The sequence below is a fragment of the Gopherus evgoodei genome, chromosome 1, assembly GCF_007399415.2.
Source record: "Gopherus evgoodei ecotype Sinaloan lineage chromosome 1, rGopEvg1_v1.p, whole genome shotgun sequence".
Lineage (NCBI taxonomy): Eukaryota > Metazoa > Chordata > Testudines > Testudinidae > Gopherus > Gopherus evgoodei.
The window spans coordinates 112,781,907-112,799,527 of NC_044322.1; the positions used below are offsets into that span (position 1 = coordinate 112,781,907).

General features: G+C 43.8%; 1 protein-coding gene across 5 annotated transcripts in view; it reads right to left on the reverse strand.

The window, feature by feature from the left end:
- Positions 1-17,621, reverse strand: part of LIMS1 (LIM zinc finger domain containing 1) — a 161,561-nt gene that overhangs the window by 11,480 nt on the left and 132,460 nt on the right. For 2 of the 5 annotated variants that reach the window (XM_030569442.1, XM_030569406.1), the window contains exons 5-10: positions 16,396-16,545; positions 12,805-12,955; positions 9,846-9,938; positions 8,150-8,198; positions 4,292-4,367; positions 3,821-4,013 (exon numbers count right to left, since the gene is read on the reverse strand). In XM_030569442.1, the coding sequence (XP_030425302.1) occupies positions 3,866-4,013; positions 4,292-4,367; positions 8,150-8,198; positions 9,846-9,938; positions 12,805-12,955; positions 16,396-16,545 (667 nt within the window). In that variant the 3' untranslated portion in view covers positions 3,821-3,865. Of the gene's footprint in view, positions 1-3,819; positions 4,014-4,291; positions 4,368-8,149; positions 8,199-9,845; positions 9,939-12,804; positions 12,956-16,395; positions 16,546-17,621 lie in introns of those variants that run through there. The other 3 variants (XM_030569432.1, XM_030569424.1, XM_030569415.1) reach the window with 2 other exon arrangements.

Here is a 17,621-nt window from a genome sequence, read left to right on the forward strand (position 1 = left end):
GCCTAAGGACAGCGCCGTAAACTGGAAGTGGCGCCCTGCCACTATAAAGCGCATGAAACATCTGTGCCCCTGGAAGATAGAGACATGAACATATGTGTCTTAAGTTGAAAGCAGTGTACCAGACCCCCGGATCCAGAGAAGGGATGATGGAAGCCAGGGATACCACGTGGAACTTCAACAAAGACTTGTTGAGGCCCCGCAGGTCCAGGATGGGTCTGAACCTCCCATTTGCCTTTGGGATTAGGAAGTAGCGGCAGTAGAATCCTCTTCCTTGCATATCCTGAGGAAGCTCCTCCACAGCCCCTGGGTGTAGGAAGTTCTCAACCTCTTGAACGAGGAGCTGGGGAAGTGGGGGGAGGAAACGAAGAACGTGGGGCGGCCAAAAATTGGAGGGTGTAGCCCCGAAACACTATGTCTATGACCCAACAGTCTGAGGTAACCCGCGACCAGGCCAAGTGGTCAGAGAAAAGGCGGTCAAGAAAAGGGCAAGAAGGATCCAGGCAGTTGGCTAGTGTGTTGCTCCTGAGCACACCCTCAAAATGACCTCTTCTGGCCCCCCTGGTGTTTTGCCAGACCAGGTTGTGCAGGAGGTTGGGATGATGAAGGGCAGTGGCGGTTGAACCCAGTGTCTCTTTTCCTTCTAGGCCCCTGTCGAGGCTGCCACTGCCTAGGAGGGGGGGAGGCTGGAATGGCTGCCTAGACGATTGAGGTGTGTGCATCCCCAGGGAGCGGAGGGTCGCCTTTCTGTCCTGTAAGTCATGCAGATGCACATCTGTTTGATCAGAAAACAGGCTGACACCGTCAAATGGAAGGTCCTGGATTGAGGCCTGCATCTCTTAGGACAGGCTGGCAGTCTGCAGCCAAGAGCTGCGCCACATGACCACCACTCTGGTGACCACTTGGGCAGCTGAATCAGCAGCATCCCAGACCATCTGGAGAGAGGACTGAGCAGCTGCGGTCCCTTCCCTGACCAAGGTGGCAAATTCCTGGGCTGCTTCCTGGGACATGAACTTTAGGAGAGAGCCCCACAAGTTAAAATTGTAACGGCCCAAGAAGGCATGGTGATTTGCCACCCAAAACTGGAGCCTAGCCATAGAAAAAATCTTTTGGCTAAATAAGTCCAGTCTTTTTGCCTCTTTATTCTTAGGGGTAGAACTGGTGGGCCCATTTGTCCAGCTCATTGGCCACCAACACGACCAAAGAACCTGGTGGTGGATGAGTATATAAGTACTCGAACCCGTTTGCAGAAACAAAGTAGTTATCCACCCTTTTCGAGGTGGGCGGGATGGAGGATGGGGTCTGCCAGATGGCCATGGCGATATTCAGAACCCCTTCGTGAACTGGCAACATGACCTGGGTTGGGGCAGCCACAGAGAGCACATTAAAAAGCATGTCCGTCTGCTCCTCAATCTCCTCCACTTTGGAGGCCCAAGTTAGCTGCCACCCTGCAGAGCACAGCCTGATGCTTGCGGAAATTGTCCGCTGGGCTAGCTCTGGAAGGTGCTGCTACTGCTTCATCCGGGGAGGAGGAAGATGACTGGATGGGTGGGCGGGCCTTGGGTTGGATACTGGCTCCTTACACGAGGCGGTCAGTGTGGCGTCCTGTACCAAGCCTGGTGCCAGGAGTGCTGCCTGTGGTCTGTCTGATGTGGCAAATGAGGGCTGGCAGGAGTGGGGCACCGGCATGACAGGAACGCCCCATATGTTCCAATTCAGCCGTTGAGTTGGCCACTGGCTTTCACGCCCGATCAGCACCAATGTTGCTGATGTGCCCTCTGGAACCCACTGGGCGAGGGACTGAACTGCATCTCCAAGCCCGATAAGTCGTCTCCTTCTGATGACCAGGGAGGAACTGTGGAGGCTTGAGTCTGATAGCTCACGGTTGCTGCTGGAGACTGGTGCCGCGGGTAGAGGGAGTGGCATCGTGTCAGGGAGTGCCCTCAAGTTCTTGATGATGGTGACCAACGGCGGGACGAGTACTGGAACCAGGGTGATTGACGACGACTGGGCGAACCTTGGTGCAACAACGGAGATTGGGAGCATGGTGCCAGTGATTTGTAGTGGCTCACCGGAGACCTGGGCCAACATGGAGACCAAGAACATGGCAACTTCTGGCTTTGTCTTGGCTCTGGAGACTGGCAGCACTCACCTGATTTGTGGGAGGCCTTTCCGGCGGGCTTGCCCTCACAGGGAGCCGTAGCCGGTTCCTTTGCCGCATGCAGAGGAGGCACTGTGGACTCTCCTGGTGCTGGGCCTTTGGAGGGGGCTAGTTGCGCCATTTGCTTAGGCCCTTTACTGCTCCCTGGAATCGGTGGCGGGTCCTTTCTGGGGGAAGAACCCCCCATGGCTGAACCATTCAACGGGTCTGGAGTGGGTGGAAGGTGTGAACAGAGTCCCTTGCCCAGGGTCTCTTAGTTGGTCTTGGCTGATGCGGTCGTCTTAGGCTTCTTCTTTGGCACTGGTGACGGAGATCGGTGCTGGGATGAACCCGGTGCTGGAGGTGTGCTACGCACCGAAGCTGAAGCGCTGGGTGCCAGTTTGGGCCACACCGGCTCCGAAGCTGGATGCAGGGCAGCCTGCATCAGGAGGGCCCTGAGGCAGATTTCATGCTCCTTCTGAGTCCGTGGACGAAAGTTCTGGCACATACGACCATGCTCCTTTATATGGTTTTCCCTGAGGCACTGTAAACAGCTCTTGTGCAGGTCACTAACAGGCATAGGCCTGTTACAGGACAAACACGGCTTGAAACCTGGAGATTGGGGCATGCCCTTCTGGGGGGAAGTTCCTGCTTGGATACTAACTAAACACTTAAAAGGTACTTAACTACTAACTAACAACACTGAAAATTATCTACAAAGAAGCACAAGGCTAAACAGATGAAGAAAAACCACTGACCACTTGCGAAGCAAGGGACAGAGACGCTCTGAATAACCACCATGGGCGGTAAGAAGGAACTGAGAAGGCGTGGGGCTGGCGATGCCTGATATACCACACCATGAGCGCGGCACTCCAGAGGGTGCCACAGCTGGTCCTATGGGTACCACTAAGGCAAAAGTCTCCAATGGCTGCGCACGTGGGTGCGCGCACACCTACAATGGAATGGACATTAGCAAGCACTCAAAGAATAATATGTGGATTTGCACAGTCCCGTCCCTGCTACTGAATTACGGTTATATGTCTAATTGAGGGCTGTTGTGATACAGTAATTTGAAAATGGAGCAAAATGTTAATGTTAGTGAAAACATCGTAAAACAAGAAAATGTACTCAGCATACAATATTGTTTTCAAGGACTGACATTTTATATTAGCTTCGAAACTATTTTGTGGGATGTTAAAATGGAAGCACAAGGCATTTACTAAAAGTTGAATTTCAAAACTATCAGGTTTTCACAGCTAGCTTCTAAATCTGCATCCCCAAGTTTTCTAAGCATAATCCTGCATTTGACCATGCAGATAGGCAGGTGGACAGCTAACTACTACTCAGCCTGCATGCACACAAATGCCTACTGGCATATGTAATTAACTATATGCACAAAACATGAAATTTGGGAAGCTGGAATGAAATCATAGCTACACAGTGGTCTAGAACAATCTTCAGCAAGGTAAGAATTTTTCTGAGAAGTCCAAAATTTATGAATTTTGCAGTTTAAGAAACCTTGCACGCTCTATTTCTGAGCACAATGGCCTAAACTTAACATATTAAAATGCAGTGTTCAAAATTTCATATCATACATATGTGGAAATTAATAGTTGTTCTGTCTTTGATTATCACAAACACATGCAGAAAACCAAAAGAAAAATACATGTCCTAAACACTGACCAAAGAAGAAAGGAGCAGAGATGGTGATAGGAGGAAAAGAAAAGTTTACAAACAAACTGGCTTTTTCTTTTTCAGCTTGTCTTTATCCTTTGCTTCTCGCTCCCGTTTGGCAAGTCGACGTTTAAATTCTTCTGGCATTTTCTCATAACAGTGTTTGCAGACAGGTTTTAGATCAATTTCAACAAACTTATCCCTTTAGATAAAACACAGAGGAAACAGTGGAAAGAACAGGAAAAGATTTAAGAATAAGTCATAGCTGAAAGAAGAACTGAACACAAAGCAAAAATAGATTTTAAAGTAGTAAATGGAGCAAAAGGAACAAATACATATATCATTTACAAGAAGTTATCGATAAAGGTTATATAACCATTACAGTTAAACTATAACAGCTGTACTTGAAAGGTGACTATTGATCTATTCTGAAGAGATCACAACTGTTTTCCATCTTCTTAAACTATCTGATAAACTTACTTGAGTGTTAACTTAGTGTTGCAAGTGGAACAAGCGAAACAATTCACACACCATGCCTTATTCAGAGCAGACACAACTAGGGGGAGGGAGAAAAAGACAATATTAGCAGTTTAATAAACAAAGGCATTTGTTTAAAACTTCTGAAATTTACACATTCATAAGACGAACAGCAAAAGGTGATTATTTTAAAACCTATTTCTCAACTAAGGATAAAAGTAGGGGCCATAATAATGAAAATGAAGTGAGGGTAAGGAGACACACATACGCATATACTGTAAGGAAGTGCTGTGTAGGAGGCATAGATGCCTCTAAATTACTTCAGTGTTTAAGCTGATGCTTAACATTTAGCTCTGCTCTTTGTTTTGTGATAGCTCTGCTCTGGAAGAGCTCCATTTTGATCTTGAATCAAAGTTGCCTTTCTTTCCACCTTTGTTTATGTCTCTACTTCCTCTTCCTATCCTGCTTGCTTTACATAAGGTTGCTGAGAAGTAAGAAATGAAACCTCCTAAGGCATGCTTTATTAGGAAAAAGAATGAAACGAAACTTAGAGAAATGAAACATGAGACCTTTGTTAGCAAGGAATGATTCATGGGAGGAGAAGTTCCTCTAACATTTGCAGATATGATAGAGATGAGTGAAATATTGTGAGGGAAGTCCTTCAAGCCCTGGGGCATTTGCTAGCAAACTGGTCAAGCACTGTTCTAACCAGTTTTGACAAAGGTGGATACCTAAAACTCAGTGATGTCAGATATGTTGAAAGAGGGAAGGAACTAGATGGGACCACGTGCTAGTGCCTGCTTGTTTAGCTGAAGCCAGCCAATATGGGTTTGAGCATCCCGGGCATAATCCTGTTGTAAGTACACCTCTACCCCGATATAATGCAGTCCTCAAGAGACAAAAAATCTCACTGTGTTATAGGTGAGGCCGTGTTATATCGGGGTAGGGAGAGGAACCGCCTTTACTGCTCCTCTCCCCAGCTTCCCCCCATCACCCCAGGCTTGGCACGCCAATCAGCTGTTTGGCCGAACAAGGGGGGGAGGGGGGAAACGAAGCCGTGGCAGCGCACTCGGGTGGAGGCAGAGATGAGCTGGAGCAGGAAGCAGTTCCTCTGCACCCCCCCGCCCGTTGCTTGCCATGGGCCTCCTGCCCCAGCTCACCTCCCACAAGCATGCCGCAGCTCTGCTTCTCTCTCTTCCCTCCCAGGCTTGCCACGCCAATCAGCTATTTTGCACGGCAAGCCTGGGAGGGAGGAGAAGTGGAGGTGAGTGGGTGCTTGAGGGAGGAGGTAGAGGCAGAAATGATTTGGGGCAGGGGGGCCGTAGCAAGGGGGGGGCACAGTGGAACTACTCCCTGCCCCAGCTCACTTCCGCTGCCGCCTCCTCTTCCCATGAGCACGCCGCTCAGCTCTGCTTCTGCTCCCTCCCAAGCTTGCCGTGCAAAACAGCTGATTGGCTGATTGGCGTGGCAAGCCTGGGAGGGAGGGGGGAGAAGTGGAGCTGCGGCGCGCTCGTGGGAGGAGGCAGAGGTAAGCTGGGGCAGGGAGGGCTGCAGCAAGTAAGGAGGGGAGGAAAAGGAACCACTTGCGATAACACAAATTCAAATATAATGCAGTAAAGCAGCCCTGTCCTCCGGAGCGCTGCTTTACCGTGTTATACCCGAATTTGCGTTATATCAGACTGCATTATATTGGGGTAGAGGTGTATCCTAGCAATACTTAGGATTGATAGCTGTTATATGGGTACATATTAAGTTTAGTTATGCTAAGTTTAGCTAACTCATGCTTAAAGTAACCATATAAAAGCCAATTTGGTCTTCGGATTAATAAAGAAATCTTTGGCTGAATTCTGGTATTGGTCCATTCGAACATTCAAATAAAGATCCTAACACTTTCCACCTCTTCTCTTGCCAAAAAATGGTCTATTTCCTCTTCTTAGTTCAGGTCAACAGGTGCAGCTCCACTATAAAAATGCACCTAAAGTTGCCTAGTAGGATTGCCAACTGTTTAATCACACAGACCCCAAAACCCTTGCCCCGCCCCTTTCTCAAGGCCCCCGCTCACTCCATTCCCCACACACTCTTTCACTTGCTCTCCCCCACCTCACTCACTTTCACTGGATTGGGGTGTGGACTCTGGGCTGGGGCAGAGGGGTCAGGAGTGTGGGAGGGGGCTCCAGGCTGAGCGTGAGGCTGGGGATTGGAGTGTAGGAGGCGGTGCGGGGTGCAGGCTCTGGGAGGGAGTTTGGGTGCAGGCTTTGGCCAGGCAGCACAGTGGGGCTAAGGCAGGCTCCCTGCCTGCCCTGGTCCCGTGCCGCTCCCAGAAGCAGCTGGCACATCCCCTGCAGCCCTGGGGGCAGGGGAGTGAGGCAGAGAGCTCCACGTGCTGCCCGTGCCAGCAAATGCCATCCCCACAGCTCCCATTGGCCGCAGTTCCCAACCAATGGGAGCTGCAGAGTCAGCGCTCGGGGCAGGGGCTGCACACAGAGACCCCTTGGCTCTCCCCCCAGGGGCTGCAGGAACAGGATGGCCACTTTTAGGAGTGACATAGGGCCATGGCAGGCAGGGAGCCCGCCTTAGCCCCACTGTGTCGCTGGACTTTTAGTGCCAAAATCTCTCAGTGTGGCTGCTGTAGCCTCCGGGAGATAGTGTCTGGTTCCAGGAGACTCCCAGAGAAACCAAGAGGGTTGGCAACCCAACTGCCTACTATGAATGAAACTGACTATTGCCAGACAGCTGTGGTCATGTTCAATTATAGTAGCTGTCATCCTTGGTCAAGCACTTCTCTCTGCAATTTCTGGGTGCTAGTTGTCCAATAAGTGTCATTTTGGAGAAAGGTATTCTGCTGTTTGTCAGAACCATCCTAATTAGATAGATATGGGGTTCTTGCAACAAAATTTTCAGTGGCCTCAGAGTGCGGCCACCAAGTCTTGCTGGTGGCCACACTGACACTTTTTCCTAAAATTATTTATTTTTTCCTAAAGTTACTAAGGTAATATGCACATACATAATTCCAAATCATTGTAATTTATGTATGTAAGATTTTGGGTTTTTTTTTGCAGACTCAATAATAAAAATCATGCACAGTTATCTGTATTCTTTACTGGACTGAACAGAATAAAAACACAAATAAGGTGCTTTGCACATTCTTGTCCTTTTTATTATTATTTCTTTTGCTTTTTTGGTAAAAGTGGCTGTCTGTATAACAATTAAAAATGCTTTAACGTAATAGAAGTCCAAATAATAATGAAAAGCACATCTGGGTGGCTCAGGTCTGGGGAGGGGAGGCACAGCTGGGGTTGGTCCGGGGCTCCTCCAGGCAGGTGTGGGGGCTCAGGGCTTCGGCCAGCCTGGGGCTCCTCCAGGCAGGTGGGGGGGCTCGGGGCTTCAGCCAGCCCGGGGCTGCTCCAGGCAAGTGGAGGGGGGAGGAGTAGAGGGGAGGGTCTTAAGGTCTCCACCCCCTACCCTGCTGCTGGCTCATCGCTCGCCTCCTCATTCCTCTGCCAGGTCCCCCTGCCTCCTTAGGCACCTAAATACCCTTAACAATCAGGCCCTTAGGCCCTAATTCTGTAATGAGGTGCATGCATGTGGATTATTACACCTGCATTGAGGTCTATTAAAGTCAGGGGGGCTCCACCCAGGTAAAGAAAGCTGCCTGAGTAAAACTCACTAAGGGATTGGGGCCTTGCCATTTTACACTCTTATTTCACTCACAGAAACTCTGAAGAATTTAGAAAAAGGCATTATGGGAATCAGCATTTCGAAAGGGATTCAACACCAGTCTTCTCTTTCCCTGGTGCCTCTTTTAGTAAGTGCTTCCTACTGAAGTGACATAAAAGAAAATGCAATTTAAGAAATCCTTACCATCTCCTTCAATCACACGATTACAGTGGAAACAAACATCACCAAACAGCTGTGGATAGGGGGAAAATATGAATTTTTAATTTAAAAAACTTATCGTGGATAGAATTTTAGAAACAAAATAATTGCAGCTCAGCATATGGACATAGCAACTTTTCTAACAAACTCAATAAGATTAAAGGAATGCATACTATCAAATTACTCAATTCCTTTTTTTTAAAGTCACCTTTCCATTCCCATTACAAATACAACCCTTCATTATTAAAGATGAAAAATAATGTTTAAATTTTTGTTCTCTACTAATTATGTTTTGTTTCCTTTCTTTCATCTTGGAAAGTTAAGCTGGACAGTTTCACTTTTGTATATCGCTTGTCAATTTGAACTTTCAGGTTCTCCTGCATGTCTAGAACAAAGCCTTGCTGTTTCTGTTGCATAGTTTCAATTTTTATGTACACACCCATCCACCCTCCCACTCTACTTTTGGCCCAAATTTTACCTAACATCTGTAGTGCTTTGGCATTTATTATTTACAGCTATACTATCAATATTTCAAACACCAAACCTTCAAAACTGAATATTCAGGAATCTGTAATTAATACCTGCCATAGAACAGGGGTAGGCAACCTATGGCACGCATGCCAAAGGCGGCACACAAGCTGATTTTCCGTGGCACTCACACTGCCCGGGTCCTGGCCACTTTAATTAAATTTTAAATGAAGCTTCTTAAACATTTTAAAAACCTTATTTACTTTACATACAACAATAGTTTAGTTATGTATTATAGACTTATAGAAAAAGACCTTCTAAAAACATTAAAATGTATTACTGGCACGCAAAACCTTAAATTAGAGTGAATAAATAAAGACTTGGCAACCACTTCTGAAAGGTTGCTGATCACTGCCACAGAACTATCGAGCTTATTACTCACTTTTTATTTGCCAAAAGGTGTTTGCATGTGAAACTTTGCAGTTTGCTCATGTTTAAAATAATTGCAACAAGTTTATTTTAACAGTTACCAGAATACACACAAAAAAATCTTGTCTATTTATTCATCCAGATGTTAAAACTATGCTCCTCGCTGTGGTATCTGAGTGACTATAAAAAAGGGATCTGTAGGGAAAAGGAACGCTGACTATAACCCATGTATGAAAATAAAAGTAGTCACTAGGTGGTGTTCTCTGACAAATGCATTTGGTGTTTGTAGTCTTAGATGGAGAAAAAGTGAGTCAAGCTGGGTTACACAGTCTATCTTCATGTAGAGTCATATTATCGTGCGGCAGCAGCTGTAAGGAAGCCACTCTATTAACTAAGGCCTAGTGTTAAACCCTAGACAGTGAGTGACAAATTTTCCTTGGATTCTTTGGGTGTCATTAGTAGCCCCTGAACAGGTGCACTGACCTTGCAGTTCACAGCCAATAGTCCTACAGTCATGAGTAATTATGGATTTGAAGGCCGACTATATACTGAATGTTTTGTTAAGTCCTTAACAGTTTTGTTAGTAAAAATACTTGAACCATTTGCAGAAAAATGTTAAAATGTTTAAGGAATTACAATACTACAGACACTACTTTTCAAGACACAGATGGTTGTCAGAAGGCAAAACTAATCCCTTGGTGTTAATATTTTTCTCTCTGACAGATATAAGTGAGTTGATGAATCATGAATTTATTAGTGGCTAAGATACAAAATTCAACCTTACCTGATTGTAATGGGTTTCACAATATGCCAAGCCCTTCCTCTCATAGTGACGATGACCAAGAAATGGCTTTTCACACTTTGCACAAACAAAATGCTGCAAAGAAAATTATATGAATTGTCTCTGGATTGGTTGAGTTAATGGCATTTCTTTGGTAACAGATACACAAACCTCAGGACTGAGCATTATTGAAAGATAGTCTGCTGGTAATGCCTTCTTTAAAATTAGAAACATCACTTTTATTATTTGTAGATTTAAAACATAAAAAACCAAAATATTGCTCACTTTAAAGTCTTATTTTAAAGAAAATAGACTGAAGAAAAAAATAAACTGAAGAAAAGGTTTTGGATTCATTATTAGTTGATAAATGGCATTGATATCGTGGAAAATTCTTAAACTAACTTAAAGAAACTTTATTGCTACGCTTCTTGTTTGACAGTCACAATAACCTGGTCAATGATGGTGTGTTTTTTATTTATTTTAAGATATCTGAGGAGGAAGGATGATCTTATGATTAAGGGAGCGAGACTAAGCATTTTTCGGTTCCATTTAGGACCCTGCCCCTTTGGGAGTCACTTAATTTCTTTTTGCCTCAATTCTCCCATCCATAAGATGGGCATAATATTTGCCTACCTCACTGGAATGTGGTGTAAGGATAAATGTATTGATTGAGATTTTCAAAGCAGTTTAAAGGATTTAGCTACATATAGTCCATTAAATTTAATGAAAGATGTATGGCTAAATCTCCTGCACTTCTTTGAAATGCTCAATGGTTGTTTGTGAAATGCTTTAAGATTTTCAAAGAGAAGGTGTCATAGATGGCAAAGTAGTGTTATGGAACTCTAACAGAATCATTGAAATGTAGGACGGGCAGGGACCTCAATAAGTCATCTGGTCTATTCCCTTGCACTGAGACAGGACTAATTATCTTTAGACCATCACTAACAGGTGTTTGTCTAATCTGTTCTTAAAACCCTTCAATGATAGAGATTCCACAACCTCCCTAGGTAATTTGTTCCAGTGCTTAACTACTCTTACAGTTAGGAAGATTTTCCTGATATCTAAAACCAATGGTCTTCAACCCCGGGGTTGTGAGTTCAATCCTTGAGGGGGCCATTTAGGGATCTGGGGCAAAAATCTGGGGATTGGTCCTGTTTTAAGCAGGGGGTTGGACTAGATGATCTCCTGAGGTCCCCTCCAACCCTGATATTCTATGATCTATGACCTTTTTTTCATTTTGGACCCCTAAAAAATTTCAAATGAAGGTGCGGCTCCCTTTCAAAATACAACCTATGGTCTGTGGACCCCTACCACAGAAGTCTGAGATTGAAAACTGATTAAACAGAATTCAAATATAAATGTTGCATGTGCTCAGCATAACATTTGAAGCAGCATGTGAAAGTTTGCTAAACTGTGGGTTTCTATGGTAATGAGAGTACTTCTGCATTTTGACCTGAAGGTGGGGGTATTCACATATTTTTGATTGATCAGAAAAACTGAATGCTTTTTCTGGGATCTAAAACTTTATTTTCATAGTCATCTTTCACAGACCCTTTAGACCAGGGGGTTCTCAAACTGATGGGTCGTGATTCCTCGGGGTCGCAAGGTTATTATGTGGGGTCGAGAGCTGTCAGCCTCCACCCCCATATCCCACTTCACCTCCAGCATTTATAATAGTGTTAAATATAAAAAAGGTTTTTAATTTATAAGGGGAGGGGTCACACTCAGAGGGATCACTAAAACAAAAGTTTGAGAACCACTGCCTGACATGTAGTGGGTGGACACACAGGGGTCCACGGACCACAAGATGAAAATCACTGAGCTAACCTAAATCTCCCCTGCTGTAATTTAAGCCCATTACTTCTTGTCCTGTCCTCAGTGGAGAGAAAAATGTATCCCCTCTCTCCCCCACACACACTTTACTTTTATGTACTTGAAGTCTTATCATGTCGCCTCTCAGTCGTTTCTTCTCCAGACTAAACCAACACAATTTTTTCAATCTTTCCTCATAGTTGACAGTTTCTAGTCAACAATAATCGTTTTTGTTGCTCTCCTCTGGACTTGCCCCAATTTGTCCACATCTTTTCTGAAGTGTGGTTTCCTGAAGTTCCCAGAACTGGACCCAGTACTTCTGTACTTCTACTGAGGCCTTATCAGTAAAGTGAAAGAATTATTTCTCATATCTTGCTTACAACATTCTTGCTAATACATCCCAGATTGCTGTTTGCTTTTTTGCAGCAGTATTACATTGTTGACTCATATTTATTTGTGATCTACTATAACCCCCAGATCCTTTTCTACAGTACTCTTTTGTAGGTAGTCATTTCCCATTGTGTAGTTGTACAATTGATTATTCCTATGTGTAGCACTTTGCATTTGTCATTACTGAATTTCATCCTATTTATTTCAAACCAAATTCTTTAGTTTGTAATGAATAATATTTATGCAAAATATTACTACATTTCTGTATAATACTTTGCACTTCTATAGAACTTTCCAAGGATCTCAAAGTACCTTTTTGAACAGTAAACTTAACTTCATACACAGCCTGTAAAGTAGGCAATGTCATTATTATCCCCCTTTTACAGATGGCGATGCTGACACAGAGAGATTAAATAACTTGCCCAAGACCACACAGGAAATTTGTGGCAGCTAAACCATATTTCATGCCAGTGTCCTCGTGTATATAGACATTTAAAAAGTTTCTGTTGATTTAAGAGATATTTTGAGTTCTACAAATATTTCTCATCTGAAATATAGGGAATCTCTCTCAAAATGCAGAAATTTTCAAATGGAATAAACTGTATGTGTGATTACAACTGAAGACATGCTCTACAACTTACTTTACCAACCATTTCTGTAGAATTTTCTAATCCTTTCTATTGAAACTGACCCATAAAATTCCAGACCTAGTATATTCATGCCAATATTTATAAAATACAATACACTTTTTGACATTTACCTCCACATGCCACTGTTTCCCCATAGCATTCACCACTCGTCCTTCAATTGGTCTCCTACATGCGCCACATATGGGGACACCCATTTTATCATGGCATGGCAAACAATATAATTCTCCCTTCAACTCACGGGCGTCAGCAGTAAGTTCCTTCCTGTTCAAAAATTAATGAATCAAACATGAACACACAGAATCTGAGAATACAGACAATGATTTCAGTTAATGGGATGTTTTGAAGGCATGACTTTATTGTTATGGATTTATTTCAAAAGTTTTATTTATACTCCATTATGGGATTTGGATACAAGTGTTCAAAATAGCCTGGTTCAGTGGATTTTATCTTGAAGATTGAATGTTTGCATGGAAAACTCAGAAATATGTGATAAGTATAATGCATGAATTTTTTTTACTTTCTCTAAATATCTGATTTATAATAGTTTCATCATTTTCTTACGTGCCATTGACACTGGACACAAGATCATTTGTAAGATCTAGGGCGTGTCTTCACTACGAGCTAAATCAGTGCTGCTACCCATTGATTTAGTGGGTCTGGTGAAGACGTGGCTATGTTGATGGGAGAGTGCTTCCTGCCAACATAGCATGGTGTAGACACCACTGTAAATCGATCTAAGCTACCTCGATTTCAGCTACATAACTTACGTAATTTAACTAGCATAACTTAGATTGACTAACTTCATTAGTGTAGACAAGGTCCTAGATACACTGGGCTAACTTCTGTTCTCAGTGACACTAGTATAATCCACTATAGTCATCTGATTTCCTCTGAATTAACATCAGTATAACTGAGACTGGAATTTAGTGCTGTAACCGGGTGGCCTCACCCCCACGGCGCCTCCTGCTGGTTACTTTGGGAATTAGCTCAAATTCCAGCTCAGAGCGCCCTCTGCAGGCCAGTAATCCACCTGTCCCTGCTGGCCCCCGTGTCACTCCCTGGACCCGGTGTCCTTTTACATGGGGTTCTGCCTCCTGGCAGCAACCCCTTTTCCTTAGGGTTTCCCCTCCCTGGGACCCCCCCATCCCCACTTTGCTTCAGTATTGGCTACTGCCAGTCATTGTCTAGCCCCACGCCCTGGGGTAGACTGCAGTATCAGCCACTCATCATCAGCAAAGGGGTTTGGACCTGCTGCCTTGGTCTACCCCTAGGTTGCTCCCTGCAACCCCAGTACCTCTTGGCCTAATCCTAGGCCGCAGCCTGGGGCTTTCCAGGCAGGAGCTCCCCAGCTCCACTGCCTTTCCCCAGCCCTGCTCCACGCTAGGTACCTTGTCTAGTTCCCAGCAGCCAGGCCCTTCTCCCTCTATAGCCAGAGGAAGACTCTTTTTGATTCTGGCTCCCCTGGCCTTCTTATACAGCCTTATTGCTCAGTTTGGGGCATGGCCCCCAGCTGCAGCCACTCCGGCCATCAGCCCAGGCTTCTGGCTCCGGCTACAGCCCCCTCCTGGGCTGTTTTAAGCTGCAAAGGGTAGGAGCAGGTAACCACCCTGCTACAGTGCTCTAGGTCCAAGTCAATCATGCATGCCTTTGTAGGGTTCAGGGATAAAGAAAAATATGTACCTATATGTGACAGTCATGTATATTCTTAATATCTCAGAATCTCTGTATGCTACTTTGTTTTAACCACTAAATTGGATGATCTGAATCCAATCTGAATTATTATGTAATTAAGAACAGTTAAATGACATTGTCAGAAATAAGCTTTAAAACGGACTACAGGTTGAACCTCTCTAGTCCGGCACCCTACAGACCTGACCGGTGCCAAACCAGAGAATTTGCTGAACACGGGAGGTCCATATTGTAGTGAGCGGGTCTCTCTTTATTTTTATCTTGCCGAGGTGAGTAAATGGAACAGCGCTTGCAATGCCACCTAGCCAAGACTTACCGGCTCTCTTCATAACAAAGTGTTAGTGTTGTTACACAATTTTACTGTATTGGCACAAGGAAATAAGTAAATAAAGCTTAAAAAACATAAAATAAAATCATGCTGGATCACAGATGTTGCTGGACCAGAGAGTGCTAGACTAGAGAGGTTCAACCTGTATAAAAAGTGGTGGTCTCATTTAGTTGCTCTTGCTTTAGGATTACAGATCCTTTTTAAAATGATCTTTGCTGTGGCACTAAATATCTAAAGTGAAAACTTCCCTACCACCAAATTACTGGATGGTCAGCTACAAACTAGTGCACCTGTGTTATCTCCCATAATACCTCCAATCCAGCATCTCTGTGCAGGACGTGGAACACTGGGGGAAAATCTGTGTTTACTCACTGCTAATATCCTTGCAAGCTTTAGTCCCTCCAAGGGATGGGGAATTGCCTTTTCCAGCTGCTGCAGAGGCCACTTTGAAAATCCACAGATACTCTGCAAAGCTATTTGAAGCAGAAACACTCTTTCCTCACAATTGCCCCAAGAGCTATAGGGTTTCTGCTGTATTGTGTCGACACAGCTGCCATTGCAGCCTGTAAAAATTGTGGAAGTGACTCAGCCTGAAGATAAGGACCAGCTGCCACAGCTGAAGACACACAGTTTCAAAGAAAAAGGAGGGAAGAATTTACAATTTGCTTTTAAAAACCAGAGGAGGCAGAGGAATAAGTTAAGCAGCAAAAGACAGAAGCAAGTAGGGGAGGTGAAGGGGCTGCACTTTTTATTTTTTTTAAACAAGTGAAGAAAAATAGAAAAGTCACTGAGATTTCTTAGTTTATCATTAAGATTCCTGCTAAGTAGCAGTTCATTCAGCCTACGGTTTTGGGCATTTTGACTTTTTTATTCCTTCAGGACACAGTGCTTATAATCTTAAATCCTAGTCAATATTATGTGCCACACAAACTTGAGTGTCTGTTAATCAGATCACTGATAAGTCTGATAACATTTCAAGTGAACCAGAACCTACCACTGTTCCAGTGTTTTATTACCCTCACTGTTACAAATGGTTCGATTATTTTAAAGGATTGCATGGGGTGAGGTTCTGTCCAGTCTCACATCGTCTATCACCATTTCAAACTGAATCTCTTTCCAAAATGAAATTCTCATCTTTCTTCTTAATTCCTCTTCACTTCATCCTCCTATCTCTTTTGTCACTTGTAACTGGACTATCCTCCAAGGAATGCAACCTTAGTGTCATCTTCAACCTCTCTCCTGTTCTCCCCTGCATCCAGTCTCTCAGTAGGTCACTTCTGTTTCTTACAGTATTACCAAAATCTATCCTTTCCTCACTACTGAAACCCTCATCTGTGCCCAGAGCTAGAATTGGGGGTACACACAGTGATACTACAACTTCACCCAAGATACCATCTTGTTCTCCAGAACCTCAGCTTTCATTTAAGCTTGTCTGAGAGAGGACTGCACCCTAGATTTCTGTAATCTGTAAGTCTCTATTGTTTGAGCTAAAGGATCAAGTCCATGAGCCTAGAAGTAATGGCGGACTCAAACCTCCATATACGGTCTAGCTACTAGAGAGGACAAAGAATCACACTCTGATAACGTGGATTACATTAATAAAGCTGACTTTAAATTTAAACAGACAAAACAAATGAACATCAGCATTTTCTTAAAGTTTTTTTCTTCTGTAAAATACGATTACCCGCAATTTGCACAGTTGAAATGATCAGGATGATAGGGATCATTCTTGAATATAAGCGGTTGTTCATCAATAATGGCATGGCACTTCTGGCAGATGTATTTTCCCAGACCCCTGGCTTTCTCCCGGTTGTGACAAGGACGGCAAAGATGCCTAAAAGCAGAGAAAAAATTTAAAAGGTAACAATAATAAATACTTTTTGGAATCTTACCACACAAACAAAAATCTATTAGGGTCTCAATTCAATCTGTTATTTGAATAAATCATATGAGCAGTACCCTTAATAATAATTGGAGATATACCTATCTCCTAGAACTGGAAGGGACCTCGAAAGGTCATTGAGTCCAGCCCCCTGCCTTCACTAGCAGGACCAAGTACTGATTTTTGCCCCAAATCCCTAAGTGGCCCCTTCAAGGACTGAACTCACAACCTTGGGTTTAGCAGCCTAATGCTCAAACAGCACTGAGCTATCCCTCCCCCCAAGGGAAACCTAAGCTAAAGAGAAGGGAAAAAATAGTCAATTTACTTCCATCCAGCCCAGGGGCTCATTCTTCTGTTCTCTTGCATTTAATGTATGTATAAAAGTAAAAAAAGGAATTAGAATTTGCTAAAGATTTTTGTTGCCAAGTGTTTTACTCTGTGAATCTCAGAAGTTTAGATGGGAAACTAAATGCTCACTTAGGCCCTGATTCTGCAAAATACTTATGCATGAATGTCACTTTTACCATGTGAAGTCACACGCTTAAAGTTAAGCATGTATCTGTTTGCAAGATAGTGGCCATAGGGCTGTAGTACCTTTACTCATGAATAGTCCCACTGAAGTTAAGGGGACTACTCCAGGAGTAAGGTGCTGCTGCTAAGAGAGTAAGCCCACAATGGCCTCGAAAGAGCTTGCAATTAAGAGCAACATTTTTATGTATGAACCAAACTACTACTACTTCCAGGCTCCCTAATATAAAATCATCTCAGTCAGGCAAAATTAACACGCAAAAAAGCATTAAAAATAGAAAATAAAAAGCAATGCACTATAGCAATGCACTTTATTCTAGAGAGGTGCCATCAGAATTTCCAAGTGGTGCAACGTAGGTTTGTGCACTTTTATCTAAATTTTTAGTACCTCAGCACCACTGGTTGTGATGCATGAGTTGCAGGAATCACACCAGAAAAAATTCTGATATTTCATGTGAAAGCATTAATGGGACACATTTATCTACCTCTGGTACACTACT